This window comes from Hemibagrus wyckioides, linkage group LG15, assembly GCF_019097595.1.
Source record: "Hemibagrus wyckioides isolate EC202008001 linkage group LG15, SWU_Hwy_1.0, whole genome shotgun sequence".
In the NCBI taxonomy this organism is placed as follows: Eukaryota; Metazoa; Chordata; class Actinopteri; order Siluriformes; family Bagridae; genus Hemibagrus; species Hemibagrus wyckioides.
The window spans coordinates 13,227,710-13,243,312 of NC_080724.1; the positions used below are offsets into that span (position 1 = coordinate 13,227,710).

General features: G+C 40.6%; 2 protein-coding genes across 3 annotated transcripts; one reads left to right on the forward strand and one right to left on the reverse strand.

Annotated features, from left to right (window-relative positions):
* Positions 1–249: 249 nt before the first annotated feature.
* sgms2b (sphingomyelin synthase 2b) lies at positions 250–6,632 on the forward strand. Its single transcript, XM_058410735.1, has 6 exons — positions 250–407; positions 3,290–3,973; positions 4,608–4,725; positions 4,808–4,961; positions 5,225–5,391; positions 6,106–6,632. Exons 2-6 carry the CDS (start codon positions 3,441–3,443, stop codon positions 6,289–6,291), a joined length of 1,158 nt encoding a protein of 385 aa, XP_058266718.1. The 5' UTR covers positions 250–407; positions 3,290–3,440; the 3' UTR covers positions 6,292–6,632.
* Positions 6,633–8,283: 1,651 nt separating this feature from the next.
* cfi (complement factor I) lies at positions 8,284–15,373 on the reverse strand. Of its 2 annotated transcripts, XM_058410713.1 has the most exons (13): positions 15,223–15,373; positions 12,656–13,061; positions 12,002–12,152; positions 11,738–11,925; positions 11,489–11,602; positions 11,125–11,304; positions 11,009–11,038; positions 10,638–10,661; positions 10,384–10,517; positions 10,100–10,209; positions 9,732–10,012; positions 8,759–8,860; positions 8,284–8,674 (listed from the first exon to the last, which is right to left on the reverse strand). In XM_058410713.1, exons 1-13 carry the CDS (start codon positions 15,280–15,282, stop codon positions 8,457–8,459), a joined length of 1,998 nt encoding a protein of 665 aa, XP_058266696.1. In that variant the 5' UTR covers positions 15,283–15,373; the 3' UTR covers positions 8,284–8,456. The 2 variants fall into 2 exon arrangements, with proteins under 2 accessions (XP_058266696.1, XP_058266697.1); XM_058410714.1 differs by lacking the exon at positions 11,009–11,038.
* Between the last annotated feature and the right edge of the window lie 230 nt (positions 15,374–15,603).

Consider the following 15,603-nt stretch of genomic DNA (forward strand, 5'->3'; position numbering starts at 1 on the left):
TTACAAAAAACATCTACAAAACAGTTTATGATCCAAAAACAGGAAAAAAATAAATAAATAATCTAGTTGATGGAACATGTTATAATGTTATTTCATGTTTTTGTTTTATTGATGCATCATATATTTAGACTTATTATTTTTGATCTTAGTTTAGTGTTTTTTAAGTTAACATTTAAGCTCTCCTTGAACCACGTCTTCAAGACGCGAGTGGGAGTGGCGTTTATCCGGATGTAGGCGTGTTTGTGAGACAGGTGTGCATTAGTGGCAGGTGAAGGATTCAGATTTAGTTTCGGTCTCTATCCGTGTGAAATGGACATGAAAATGCTGATCAGCTGCGGAACATTAACACACACAGTCCTGTGAGGTTCAGCCATTGGAACCAGCTGAAGATCCAAATCCAGGTCCAGGTGAGGGCTTTCATTTATTAAACGATTGCTTACCATCCTGAAATATGATGAGGATAAACATATCTAAGGAGTGAAGCTGAAGTGTTTATTCTCAGATGTTGTTTATTAATAAGTTAATATGATGTCAGGTTGCACGCGCACTTTGCAGTTATAAAGAATAAGAGAAAGATAACTGTGTAAACAAATAATAAGCAAATATCCATATGTCCTTTTTCCATCTCCTCACACAGGACATTTACCTAGCTTTACGTGTCTTTGTGTGTTCAGGTGTCAGGAGAATATTGTTAGTAAGCAGTGTTTTTACATGTCCGTGTTTGTTTGGTTTTATTGTTCATCACTTTCCCGAATCAGGCGCCATGTTGCTCTGAGGGCTACAGGTGGACTTGTTTCGGTTGTGATGAATTTCGGCATTCGTTCTTGTAGAAAGACACTTACTGTTCTTTCTACAATACGTAGAGATCACTACTGTTACACAACGTTTAAACATAATAAGTACAGTACATTAATGTGATAGTCTACAGTATAGCTACTATACCGTATTCATTTCAGGTCGGTGATAAGTGATGTGTCGCGCATGCGCAGAGCATTCACCCCGCCGCACTGGCCAGTAACAGAAATTCTCCACATTTTAATCTTTATCACAGAACCGCAAATCACACCGACTAGAAAGATGACCATTTTAAGGGCATTTGAACTATGCTCTGCTTTTAGGTTGGCGTGTTTTTTTTTTTTCGTTTAATCCCAACAAACAACTTAGAAACGTCGGAACCATCCGCCATTTTCCAGAACTTCGGACTCCGTGGTCATTTCGAATGATTTACTGTTTCGGTTAACTGAGTAAGAAACACATCTACAGTTAACCAGACATATAAATCCATACTTAAAACACAAGTTTGCTGAGTTTTTAATGGTGCTTAAAACAAAAGAATACGAAAGATGAAGAGGTCCAGAGGAGTGAAAGAATGTGACCCTGTGTGGAAAGACGAGTTTGAGCAGGGTGTGTCAGCTCACACACACACACATTCACACACCAGCACCTTTCAGCCTTCTGCTAAGGTTTTTTTTTCCAGCTAAAACACACCTTTGTTTGCTGCTCACACACACGCACACTGATTGTTGATTGTTTAACCATGGCAATGATATAGGCTATATTTTATTTATGGTGTTATTTTTTACTAAGCATAATTAAGCTCATTTTATAACATATTCTACAAATTAGGTGGGAGAAGTATTGTCTGTAAGCTGATTGTTTCACAAACCCTTTAGAATGCTTCTGTATACACACACCCACACACACCCATGGGTCGTCAAAATGATTCGTCATTATGTGAGTTCTCAAATCAGAAGCAGTTGATTAACTCTCTATAACAGCAGCTCTGACAGTAGTGCAGCTGCAGATGACAGATTTATATTAATGCTCTCGTTTCAATACGTATTTCTTTCAGTAGTAACAGATCATTCTCAGGGACGTGTATAGCAGGCAGTCCTCTAACCAGCTGATAAAACAAGCATGTGAAGTTTTCATTAAAGAAAAATGTGTTTGTGTGTATGCACGTGTGTGTGTGTGTGTATGATGTGTGATGTGTGGAAGGAGTCCCCACTGTCAGCACTGTGTATCAGTCAGAGGTGAAGCTGGAACTTGAAGTTTTCCACATCTTCAGGACAGAGGAGTTTACAATTTGCGGTTTCGCCGTAATGCCAGAATAAATGTATAATGCTTTGTGTGTGTGTGTGAACAAAAGTTTAAAGTGGTTAAAGTGTAACAAAGCATCATGACATGTGCAGCATGTACAGTGTGAAAACACAACCTTGAACTACTCAGACCTCCTCAATTATTACATCACTATAATAAATCCTGTCTGGGTGGTGTGATGAAGCAGAGATCCTCCTATAAGTTTAAAGTTTATTGTCTCCATGTCCCCACAGCTATTTACCAACAACGACAGTTTATTTAGTTGAAGAATGAGACCTCATACGTTTCTGTTTATAGTTACTTTGAGTGATGTGGTACCTCATTAGGATCACATTAGCTCCTGTATCGTAAATCATCTATAAACAGTTAATCTCACCGGCTTCTCTCATGGATGTAACAAGGACACGGTAACCATTTAATTCATAGCCAAACAGCTCCTTTCTTAAACGTGTTCCTTACAGTCGTAGAGACGTGTTGGCTCCGCCTACTTCACTTTGCCAGTGTTTTCTCTGCATCCTCAGAGAGGCAAATTTACAAACCTTCACAGCGTCTCTGTCACTTTTCTTGTGAGTTCCCTTTTAAGGAAAAGGGGTGGAGTTGAACAACTTCGTCTAATTTCAGAGCTGGAAAAATCCAAAACGAGACCGATCTCATGAACCCTGTGTCAGTTTTTATTTGTAATTATGATGATGTGATCTTTCACGCTCTAAACAAAGCCGACTTTCAGGATTGGTTGGAAAAAGGTACTGTTGAGGAAATTAGGAATGACATGCAAAATGAAGCAATAGTCTTTTGCATAAAACAACTTGGACTAAGGAAAAACAGGAAGTAGCTTGGAGTAAGGTCTTTCTCATGTTAGATGTGAAATAGCAAGCAGAGACGTGTTTCACTATGAGTGCAGGGCATGTGGGACACATGGAGTGAAAGTAATCCTCACAACAATCCATTAATCAGGAAAAGTTATAATGGTGTGTGTGTGTGTGTGTTTTATTATAGGAATTGGCATAAAGTCAACAGAACATCCAGAGAAAATTTTAATCACAAACCATCAGCTGCCAAAATCCCCTGCTCTTAGACATACTGGAGTCTGATATTTATGTCCTGTTTACACATCAGTGTTTATTTAATGCCATCACACAAACACAAGTCATATATAACACATAATGTTTCTCTCTTGCTCTTATTTCAGGTCAGCAGAAGCAGCAGAAATTCAGCAGTCTGTTTCTGTTCCACTGAAGAGATTGTTTTCTTATTGGGTGTGTAAGAGACATTGTGTGAGAGACAGTGTGCGTGTGAAAGAGACAGTGTGTGTGTGTAAGTGTGTGCAATTGTGTACATTAATGATGGCAGTGACTGAGTTTCCTGAATCAGTGAAGCACGAAGGTGAAAATGACAGCCACACTGAAATATTAGTTTCGGACACTTCCCAACACTCTCAGACTCCGCCTACAGACCAAACCCCGGGAAATTTGAAAGAAGGCAGAGCTACAGACCACACCACAGACCATGCTGCACCCCAGTCCCGTCTGTCACGAGGTTTTGCACGTTTACTGCGTAAGAACCAGGACTACATCCGCATCAGTATGGGCGAGCCACGCCTTCAGCAGCTGTGCAGAGCCCAAGTTGAGCATCTACCAGCAGAATGGTGGAAAACGGGCTTGTCCTTCCTGTGGGCGGTGTCTATGCTCTTTTTCACCACTGTCATGATCACAATTGTGCACGAGCGCGTCCCAAATAAGGTGGATAACCCGCCACTGCCCGATAAGTTTTTCGACTATGTACCACGTTTGGAGTGGGCATTTACTGTCACCGAGGTCATCGGCATCGGACTGACGCTCGTCTGGACCATGCAGTGGGTCTTCCTCAAACACAAGTCAGTATATTTCTCTCTGTCTGTCTCTCTCTGTACTTCACCTTGTCTCTGTGTCCATCACTCTGTCTGTCTTTCTTTCATGCTGTCTGTCTGTAGGTTTTTCATTCACATTGTCTGTCTCTTTCTGTCTGTGTGGGAGTAGTTGTTCAGCCGTGTTAGTGAAGCATGAACTTTATTACACCAGACTCCTGTGAATGACTCAGGCTAATATCTGCTGACTTTTACAGTAACCCTGTGATAGACCCACTGATACAGTTGATGTGTTTGAATGGTTGTCACTCAGAAGAGGTGATTAGTGATTCAACTAAATTTCAAAATGTATGTAGTTATGAATCAGTACTTGGTATTGAGATTAGTGTTTGATGATATAAATCATGGGGCTCTGCACAACCTGCCCTGACAGAGCACAGTAAAACACACACACACACACACACACACACAGTGCCAGCCAATCAAAAACAAGCATTCTCCACCATCACAATACATATCATATCACTCATCACGTCCACTGAGGTCCATTCAGAGAGGAGTTGTGTTCGAGTTTCTACCATATGCTCAGGGTTTATCCACCGACGACAGGTTGTAAATAGTAAAGGAAGTGTGTGTGTGTTTGTGTGTGTGTGCACGCATTCAGGTCAATCGTAGGCCGCAGATTCTTCTTCCTGATGGGGATTCTGTATCTGTATCGCATCATCACCATGTACATCACCACGCTGCCTGTCCCTAGCACACACATGAACTGTGCTCCCAAGGTTGGTGTGTGTGTGTGTGTATACTTTGTTTTTGTGTCCTCTGTAATGAGTTAGACCTGAGTTACCCCTCCCCCCTCTCCAGTTGAATGATGACTCCTTGGGGAAAGTGTATCGGGTCTTCCAGCTCGTCTCAGGAGGAGGTTTGTCCATCACAGGCTCACATATGATGTGTGGTGATTTCCTGTACAGCGGGCACACAGTCATCCTCACACTCAACTCCCTCTTTATCAGTGAATGTGAGTGTGTGTATCATCATCATCCTTATCATCATCATCACTTCTGCACTTGTTAAATTAAATGCATGATTGCACACACACTTGGTTAATTTAGCTAGCTGCTTATTAAATCACACTAGAGAGTTCTAGAACCACAGCCACAGATTCCACCAGTTAAACTAGTTACATCGGATGTGTAAAATCATAAGGGTGAAACTGTGACCAAAAAATCTGCCACCACACGGAAATGCATGTCTTCAGCACTGCTGTATTCTCTGTTGCAGACTCCCCCCGCAGGATGTGGTGGTATCACTGGATCTGCTGGCTTCTGAGTGTAGTGGGCATGGTCTTCATCCTTGTAGCTCATGAGCACTACAGCGTGGATGTGGTGGTGGCGTATTTCGTTACATCACGCCTCTTCTACTGGTACCACACCATGGCCAACAACCAGGTAAATATTGTCAGGGCATAATACTGAAAGTCCTGTCTAACACGTCCTGTCCATCAACCAGGAAAATAATAAACTCTCATCCTTTTAGTTTGTAACATTGGAACTTCTGTATCAATTAGTCACCAGTCACATCTCTGTCCAAACTGTAGCCATCATCTTCTACTAATGACATCATCATCATCTGTCTGCTACAGTCAGGTGAAGTTAGCATCCTGTCAAAACTAAGCTGAGAGATTGGTTTTAATAGACCACCCAGCATTTCCCTAGAAACAACAATCTCCATGTGTGAGAGGATAAACAGCACTGAATGGAATCTCTAAAAGTAGTTATATAACTAACACTAAGGCTGACACCATGTTTCAAATCAACAAGGTCCAATATGCAAAGAATCATGTTTTTGACGAATCTTTTTAATAAATCAGGAGAACTGGATCACAAGCCCGCCTGAACCACAGACTGGGTGTCATCTGAGCAACGTTAGTGTTATTCGTTTAAGAAATCTTGTGTAGTGTTTGCAGTGTAACTTCACACTGAGGAACATCTCTTCCTGGTTTGGCTCAAACCTATAAATGAGTCAGTTTAGCTGGATGAGTCATTTGATTCATTAAAAACAAGCAGAAAAAATAGATTCAGTATCAGATTTAGTTGCTTGTATGTGTTTAAAGTATAATAGCTTTATAATTATTCTTTCACCTTCTCTCTCTCTCTCTCCAGTCTCTAAAAGATTCTCCTCAGAATTATCTCCATCGTGTGTGGTGGAGGTTCATCTTCAACTTTCTTGAGAGGAACGTTCACTCCGTGGTGCCCTGTAAGTTCTGCTGGCCGATCACTCTGCCCACCTCCTGTCTAACTTCACCCTGTGACTCGTACTCCAAAGTGCAACTGACCCGAGACGAGTGACACACACACACACTCCGGACAGAACATTACAGCTCAGGCTCACACACACACAGCAGTATTTGACAGACTGAGTGTCTGTGTGTGTGTGTGTGTGTGAGTGAGTGTGCACCTAAGTGCTTTAAAGACTATCTGGTGAAGAAGAAGAAAATAATTTATTTTAATGAAGGATGTTTTATTGCATGCCGTTAGCATCACCACAGTGACTGTGTGTTTACTGATTGTACTGAAGTACTGTTTATTATTGTTATTTACACGTACTGTATTTTATTTGATTTCAGTGTGAATATCTTTTGCATTCATTCGGTATGATTGTGTTGTTTATTTGGTCATAATGTAAAATAATAAAATATTTTCCTATATAACACTGAATACAGACTCTGATTTCACATACTGGGGTTTTTTGTTGATGATGCAAATACCTTCCCCAGTGCACAACACTACACACTCTCAACAACTCTACACAGCAATACATGATACTTCACAACATTACACAATGTACTACAAACTATACTACACACTCTACTACACAGTTATACAGTGCTTCACTCCACAACACACTGCACTTTATACAACACCAAAAATACTACTAGTCAATACTTCAGGACACAATACTATATATTAGACAGTAATTACTTATAGTATTATAATTTTTGCAATGTGTGTTTCCTGTTTAAATATGTTTGTCTAAAACTGGTTATTATGGAGTGGAATTTGTTGAGTATTAGATGACCAGATCTGGGCAATGGAGTGTGGTGTGAAGTTGTGTTGTGAACAAGGTGAAGACTAACAGCACAGATTTGATTTTCGCATCACACTCCAAAGCCCAGGTCTGATCACCTAATTACCCAGATTCAAACAGGAAGTGACAGCACTGAAATTCAGCTCATTATAACATCAACCATCCAACTCGGCACTTTAATCTCCACTGCTTCACACCCGAAATGAACTCCTCACACCTCACACTCAAAAATGTCGCCCAGTCGGTGTGTCACTGATAACAGAGCAAACACTCCAGCCTTCAGTCAACACAAGACACTTCTGAAAGAATCCTGAACAAACCTGTGTGTGTATGTGTGTGTGTGTGTATAAGATTTCTCAGCTGAGCATGCGTCACTGTGGTCATGTACCACACAAAGAACATGTGCTACTTTTAATGAACAAACAGCATAACACATACACACACATACACACACACAAACACAGTGCTGCCACTTCTCATACACAAACTCGCAGTTCAAATCACATTCATCACAGACCTGAGCTAATGCTAGCATGATGAGCTAATAGAGCTAATGAGGATCTAATCATTCATAAACAACAACCAGTTACTGAGTAAAAATTAAAACTAGTAACAGCACAAACAATAAACAGTAGCTTCTGTGTGTTGTGAAGGAAATGATTAGCGTCGATTTGTGCAAAAGATGAGAAGAAATCGAATTAAAAAACATAATACAACAAAAGGTTATGATTATAGTGATGGAGTGAAATAACAAAAGGATGGGGGAAAGAGAGAAGAAAGAAAAAAGAGAAAGACAACAGGGAAGAGAAGGAAAAGAAATAAGAAATAAAATGAAGAGATGAAAATTCTTAGTTGGATGATTAACATACCAGGATTTTATCAAAATGTCACTAACGTTAATCTGTGTGTGTGTGTGTGTGTGTGTGCGCTCTGTTAAATCCAGCTCAACATAGAACTATGCATTTATGTATGCACACACACACACACACACACATTATTTTCTAAGTCACCTAACCAGAATCTATACTTCAGGTTTAACTTCTTCGCAAGGAATGTTTCAAATTCTTTAGGCTACCACCAGAGGGCGCTCTGTTGTTTCGAAGCGCTCTCTGCACTGGATTTAGCGGGAGATTATTCACTACGAGTAAATATGGGTTTTTTTAGCTTCAGAAAAATCTTTCTGATTCCTGATAACAGTATCCTTATCGCTGTGCATAATTTTTATGATGAGCACAAAGAAAAACACACTTAAATTGGCTTGTAAAACTTTTAATGAGAACCATGAAATTAAAGTCAAAGAATTAACTCTCATGAAACGTTGCTATTAATATAGCAAAAATTATAATCAAAACAAGGCATTTACTTTAAAATACATCATCTGTTTCAACTTCAGCTACATCATTAGCATTATTAGCTTGTTTCCACCTCACTGATTGTACTTGGTGACAACAGACCAGCCGGTGATTAGTCGAATCCACTCGAAATAGTGAGCAACTTTAGTATACACTCCAGGGTAGCCGGCTTCCCCGCACTTTTCTCCCCAGCTCACGATTCCCCAGACGTACGACACACCGCTCGCATCCTGACACACTAACGGGCCTCCGGAGTCGCCCTGGCACGAGTCCACCTTCCCTTCCAGATCACCTGACACAGAGACACGTGAGACAGGTGCATATGCATAGTCTAGATGTGGTGAGATCGGTTAGACAGGTGAAATGAGACACAAACCTGCACACATCATTCCATCATGGAAGCGTTCCTTGTAGTAGTTCCTGCAGTTAGAGATGAGACTCACATTGGCCCACCTCAGTATATTCACACTCTGTCCCTCTACAAAGACAGAGAGAGAGAGAGAGATTTATGTGGGGAAGTGAGACAGGTATGAACAGTGAACAGTGGAGACAGAAAAGACAAGTTGGATAGGAGAGACAGGCAGGTCTTGGATAGGTGATACCACTAGGAACAGGTAATATAGTATGGACATGTAGTATAGTTGAGTTGTGGAGAGGTGAGACTGGTGTGGACGGGTAGGATAGTTGACACAACACTCGTTAAAGTAGTAAATGACCTGTTACTAGCCTCCTTGCTGTCTCCTTGCTGCTGTTACTTGATCTACCAGATAAACTAGAACATGTTCTTGGTGTTGTTAGACTTTTCTAAGCATACTAAAGTTATGTTTGGTGTTCCACAAGGTTCTATTATAGGCCCACTGCGTTTCTCCTTATATATGCTACCACTTGGTGAAATTAGTCGTAAACATGCTTCCACTGTTATGCTGATCACACACAGCTATATGTTTCAGCTAAGCCAGATGAGAGACACCAGCTTATTAAGCTTGAAGAATATGTAAAAGACATTAGACAGTGGATGCTCACTAACTTCCTCCTGCTTAACTCTGACAAGACAGAAGTGCTCCTACTAGGGATGAGTATAAATTGGGTTGAAAATTTTATCAGTTTTATATTTCTGAAAAGCTTTGAGATAATGTCTGTTGTTAAAAGCACAATACAAAAAATTGAACTGAATTGAGACAGGTGAGGCCAGTGTAGAAAGTTCTGGACAGGTGAGATGTTTACGCAGAGGAAAGATAGCTGTGTTGTGGAGGGGTGAGACAAGTGAAGTTTGAGAAATGTGAGACAGGTGGGACAACATTAGCATTTTCTTAGCATTAGCATTATGTGTGCAGTCAGGTGTGGTGTACCTTTGTTGCGTCCCCAACCAGAGATGGTGCAGGTGTAGTTGTCAGGAAACTGCAGCGGGGACCAGGGAACACAGATGGGCCGCACGGCCGGGTTTGGATTGATACAAATCTTCTCGTTAGCCAGCTCCTTTAGTTGGATGAGCGCGATGTCATTCTCATAGGTGCGTGGGTTGTAATTATGGTGCATGAAGATGTTTTTCACAGGGACGATGTCAGTGGTCTTCTGATTAGACAACTTTTTCCAGAGAGAGAATTTAATCTTGAATGCATGGGGCTTCTGGCTGCACACACACACACATTGTTTTGTGTTACGGTTAACTTAAAACATTTAAAATTTTTAGTGGAGGTTCTAAGCCCTGATTAGATACCTGAGGCAGTGTGCTGCAGTTAGTACCCAGCAGCCGCCCAGATAAACACCACCACAGTAGATTCTATCATCTGGAACAGTCTGCACAGCCACGTGCCACTGTATCTGAGTCTGAACACAACAACACACAACTTACTGTGTACTGTTGTGTAGTGTTTTGTACTGTTGTGTGGTGTTGTGTACTTCTGTGTAGAATTGCATGGTGTTGTGTACTGTTGTGTAAAGTTGACCATCTTTGTGTATTGTTGTACATTGTTGTGTGTTGTGTGTGTTGTGCATTCTGACCGGCCGAGCTTCTTCTCCGCCCACCACACGTTTAATGCGCCTAGGTCGTATTTCTTCCTCTGCCTTATTCAGATAGTCTGTGTTGGGAATTCCACAATGCAGGGTCTCAGTGTGATTGCGTGATTGCTGGATATCTGGCACACACACACACACAAACACACACACACACATTAGAATTACTGCTATTGTGGTATTGTATAGTTGTGTGTCTGAACATGTGACGTGTGTGTGTGTGTGTGTGTTAATCTAATTACCTTCTACAGGACTCGACCAGACCTCTGTAAAACAAACAGACAGGTCATGTTATCATGGTGTGTGTGAGTGTGTGTTTGTGTGTGTGTGCATTTCAGATTAAAATATTACTTTTAAACAAGATTATAATCTAAAATAGAACATTTATTTATAGTTTCACAACCTGACAGTGTTTATAACTTACACTAGCTAACATTAGCTCATTGTGTTGCTCGGCTCAGGTTTTTTTTTTTTTTTACGTTGAGAAGCATGATGTCAAATAATGTGTAAATTGTTTTTGACATAAATGTAGCTTAATTAGCACTAGCATTAACAATATTGTAAATTTTTCACTATGTGCATGTGGACTATAGCGTAGTAGAACAACGGTAACCTATTTCAGGCTTCACCTTTCGCTCTGGTGCTATTGAAACAGAAAGAACTTAATTAGCATAAATTAGGTGTTATTAGCATCATCATCATTAAAAATCTGTGATATCTGGCACTAACCTTTCTCTACCTTTTCCACTGTTGAATCTGTTTTCGGGTGAATCTCTGTGACGTTTGGTCCGAGATGTGTGTCTGGTTCCAGTTCGTCTTCTCCTCCTAAACAATCCCGTATCTGATCTTTAACAGCGTAACGTGGGAGACACACTCCACTGGTACAGTGGAAAGCATCATTTTGGCAACCTAAACACAACACAATACAAAACTACATAACAATACACAATACACTAAACGACACAACATAACATACAGCATTACACAACACTACACTACACAATACTACAGTAGTAAACAATGTACTACATTGTGGTACAGTGTAGTATTGTGTATTGTTGTGTAGTGTTGTAGTGTATCTAAGTTGTCGTACCAGTGCAGCACATTTCGTCACTGTTGTCTCCACAGTCGTCCACTCCATCACAAATTTGTGCCCAAGACACACACTTCTCATTAACACAGTGGAACTCGGAACACTCCTCCCTGTCTGTAGGTGCCCAGAGAACAGTGTGTGTGTGTGTGTTTGTATTTTTTGTTATTCACTAGGTCCCATGAACACAAAAGAAACAATCAATAGATTAGACAGAATAGATTAGATCAGTGTGTGATGTCCTGTTATTACCTTGTTGTTCCGTGTAGCATGTTACCGTAGCAACAGGTGTTTGCTTTGTCATGTTTTGAGGTTTGTAAAGTACACACTCAGGCAGACTACGCTCCGCCCCCGTACACCTCACACTCATACACTGCTTCTTTTTAGGAAAGGCTTCTTTTACATCCTTGAACTTTGTCTTCCCCAACGCCAGGGCTCCTCTGAGACACAAACACATGGATAGTGTGGGTGTGCGTGTGTGTGTGTGTGTGTGTGTGTGTGTATGTGTGTGTGTACCTAGCATCATTATTTGTTTGCCTGCAGATGACATTAGCTGCCGCCATGTTCCACGAGTCTAAAGCACAGATCGGCAGATTATCTTGACCTGCTGCCATCTTAACCACCTGCAGACCCTTGATCTCCTGTAACTGCACTTTAAAAAAGTTTTCTGTGACACACACACACACACACAGAGTCAAACTTGCTCATCAATTAATTAATTAATTAATTAATTTAAAACATAATTTCTATCAATAAAAATGAACAATTACAGCTATTTTGTGGAAGATAATGGAAGCTGTTTTCTCAAGATCACAACTTAAGTGTAGGTTCTGTGCTCTGCCTCTGTTCCTTCTCTGTTGTCTCTGATAAAAGTAAGAACGATCACACTCGTGCATGAGGTAATCATTCAAAATAATCATTTTGTGACATCCATGGATTTTTAAATGATTTTTTGCTGTTACGACAAGGTATGATTAGCAACTTTTATAGCTAGTTTAGTCAGATTCAGTTATAATGTCGTCTGTACTTTTTGTGCACTTTTTCATCAGTTTAGCTAATCTCATCATTAAGAGTTTTAGAAAGTTTTATTATTTCTTTTGATATTGTGGATTATGATGATGATGATGATGATGATGATAATGATATTTATTGTTCTTCGTGTCTCTTCACCTTCACATGATCCGAGGTTTGAGAAGTGCGAGAAGACAGGTTTTTTAGATCGGCAGGCGTGGGCCTGAGAGTGGCACATGGTCAGGTGACTATTCCCGTCCAGTCCACACACTAGAGGTCTGTTCCGAGGACACTGATAGGGCAGTTTACACACACACTGACCATTGATGCAGCGCTGCCATGGAGGACAGAAGACTTTAGCACAGGACGAACGTGTGTATTTCCCAAACCTACACTCCTGAGAGAACAGGCTGGAGGGTGGGATTTCAGAACGAGTGGGAGTAGGAGTGGGAGTAGGAGTGGGAGTAGGAGGGGGAGTGGGAGTGGTTAATTTGTGGGGGGGTTTAGATATTTTCTGTGATTGCTGTGTGTCTGTGAATCTGGATGAATCCTTCGTTTCTTCTTTCTGGATAAACAGAAGCAGAGTTTAATTAAAGTGGCAGTTTGTATTTATTATGTTTATTCTTTAAAAGTGCATTAGTTAAGCAATTAGGTAAGGTCTGTACTGGTAAAGTGGGCGGGGACAAGATTTTTATTATTTCTTTTTTACTCCTTAAACCCATTCCCTCATTCCCGCCCATGTTCATAATGCCTACAGGATCTACAGTAGCATACATGAATGTAATTCTGTATTTGTGCATGTTGCTAATTGTTGCATGAAAAGTGTTACACAAATTACAAAGTCATCATCAAACTACTCCAGACTCTACCTGAGGAAAAACGCTGAGGGAAATAAGAGTAAACCTCACCACAGGGTGTTTGGGTGGAATCTTCACATGCTGTGGTTCGCTTCACCATACACAGACCAGACCTAACATTATGACTGCCTGCCTAATATTGTGTTGGTCCCCTTTTGCTGCCAAAACAGCCCTGACCCGTCATGCACTGTGTATTCTGACACCTTTCTATCAGAACCAGCATTAACTTCTTCAGCAATTTGAGCAACAGTAGCTTGTCTGTTGGATCGGATCACACAGGCCAGCCTTCGCTCCCCATGTGCATCAATGAACCTTGGCCACCCAACCTTGGTCACCACTGTTCCTCACTTGGAGCACTTTTGATAGATACTGACCACTGCAGACCAGGAACACCCCACAAGACCTGCAGTTTTGGAGATGCTCTGATCCAGTCATCTAGCCATCACAGTTTGGTCCTTGTCAAACTCACTTACGCTTGCCCATTTTTCCTGCTTCTAACACATCAACTTTGAGGACCAAAGACTTGCTGCCTAATATATCCCACACACTAACAGGTGCCATGATGATGAGCACTTCACCTCTCAGTGGTCATAATGTTATGGCTGATCTGTGTATCAACAATTACTCACATATTTATAATCAGTTTATTAACAGTGGAGTGTGTGCTGTCCACGTCCCTGTGAATGAGCTGTTACTATAGAAACCTTAAGGTATGAGACTGAGTGCATTAATATAAACCTGCGCTACAGTCAGAGCTGCTGTTAGAGAGAGCTAATCAACACCTACCACCAATCAGAGTCTAGAACTCAGCAGTGATGTGGGGTTAAAAAAAAATATTTCTGCATTGATTCATTCACTAACTTCCCAAACGTTTTGGGTAAATGACCTCAAATGGCCATTATGAATTTTCTGCAGGTCTTCACCACTCTCCATTACTGTAACATCTGGACAATTCATTAGGTCAGAAACATCTGGGTAACACAAGAGACTTAACAACAAACATTCCCAGTGCTGACTTTCATGTGATAGTGAGAAGAGTGGAGGAACTGCTCAGGAGTCACATCCAGTTAGACACGAAACATAAGGAATGAAATTTCTAAAATGAATTTGAAAAAGAAGTGAATAAAGCAAAAGAAGAAATTCTCTCATGACTCCATTTGTAAATCATTTGAGAAGCACTTCTTCAGAGACTCATCACATTAATCAATAAAATGGATTGATTCAGGGGCCAGAGAGCGAAGAGCACATGATCGGTGTGAATATTGACTTTTCATCATCGCTGTTAAACAATCCTGTACTGACTGATCCTCAGCTGCACTGGAACCCAAACCACACGAAGGGTGTTGAACAACAGCAGCATGATGAACACAAGCAACTTACACGCCATGTTCTGAGCTTCAACTTCTCTTAAACTTGATAAACTTGTATTTTTACTGGAACATTATGATTTTATCACAATTTTATCTTCACTATGGGAGTTTAATATGGGATTAGAATTAGTTATGATTTAAAGATTCACATAAGCACTCAGATCTTCACTCTTACACACCATCTAATTAATAAACGTGTGTTTGTGTGCGTATGTATGTGTATATGTCTGTGTGTTTGTGTGTGGGTGGGTGGGTGGATGTGTAAACACAATCAGCGCATTGTCACTTTATTTTATCCAGTAAAGCAGCTACAATAAAAAATCTACATTAAAGTTTGTGGAGTTTAAAAGCTTGGACTCTTCAGCTCACACTGCCTGTGTCTTTGTGTTACTGCACACAGCTGAGGAAACTTTAACTTTAAAAAATGATTCATAAATATTATCCAGTTCTGACCCTGAGTTCAGATTAAAATTTAATAAATAAAGATGTCGTGACTCACCGAGCAGCTAAGCTGCAGCAGGAGGACAGAGAGAAGAAGAACGAGTATAATCCTCATCATGCTATCCTTCTATCGCTCCTCTCTCTCGTCTTCTTTCTGTCCTTTATCCTGAACCCAGAGTCTGGAACTGACCTTCAGTAATCATTAACTTCTGTAAATAGACACCGACCCTTTACTGGAATATACCAGCACATAAAACACAGCAAAACAAACAGTGTGTGTGTGTGTGTGTGTAATAATTTAACTTAGATTTGATTTGTAGGATTATTTTAGCAGTCTGTATACTTCAGTACTACACAGTATGCTAGTGTTTATGTGTAGTATAAAGGCCAGAGCTCTCACCACCAGAGCAAACAGTAGAGTAATAAATAATAATGTAAT

Excerpts from the sequence above, each read along its gene's own strand:
- sgms2b (XM_058410735.1), top strand. The coding sequence starts at position 3,441 with ATGATGGCAGTGACTGAGTTTCCTGAATCAGTGAAGCACGAAGGTGAA. Across the intron at positions 3,974-4,607 it reads TGGGTCTTCCTCAAACACAA|GTCAATCGTAGGCCGCAGAT; the intron begins GTCAGTATATTT and ends GCACGCATTCAG. Across the intron at positions 4,726-4,807 it reads ACATGAACTGTGCTCCCAAG|TTGAATGATGACTCCTTGGG; the intron begins GTTGGTGTGTGT and ends CCCCCTCTCCAG.
- cfi (XM_058410713.1), bottom strand. The coding sequence starts at position 15,282 with ATGATGAGGATTATACTCGTTCTTCTTCTCTCTGTCCTCCTGCTGCAG. Across the intron at positions 10,013-10,099 it reads ACTGCAGCACACTGCCTCAG|CCAGAAGCCCCATGCATTCA; the intron begins GTATCTAATCAG and ends GTGTGTGTGCAG. Across the intron at positions 8,861-9,731 it reads TGGTTGGGGACGCAACAAAG|AGGGACAGAGTGTGAATATA; the intron begins GTACACCACACC and ends CTGTCTTTGTAG.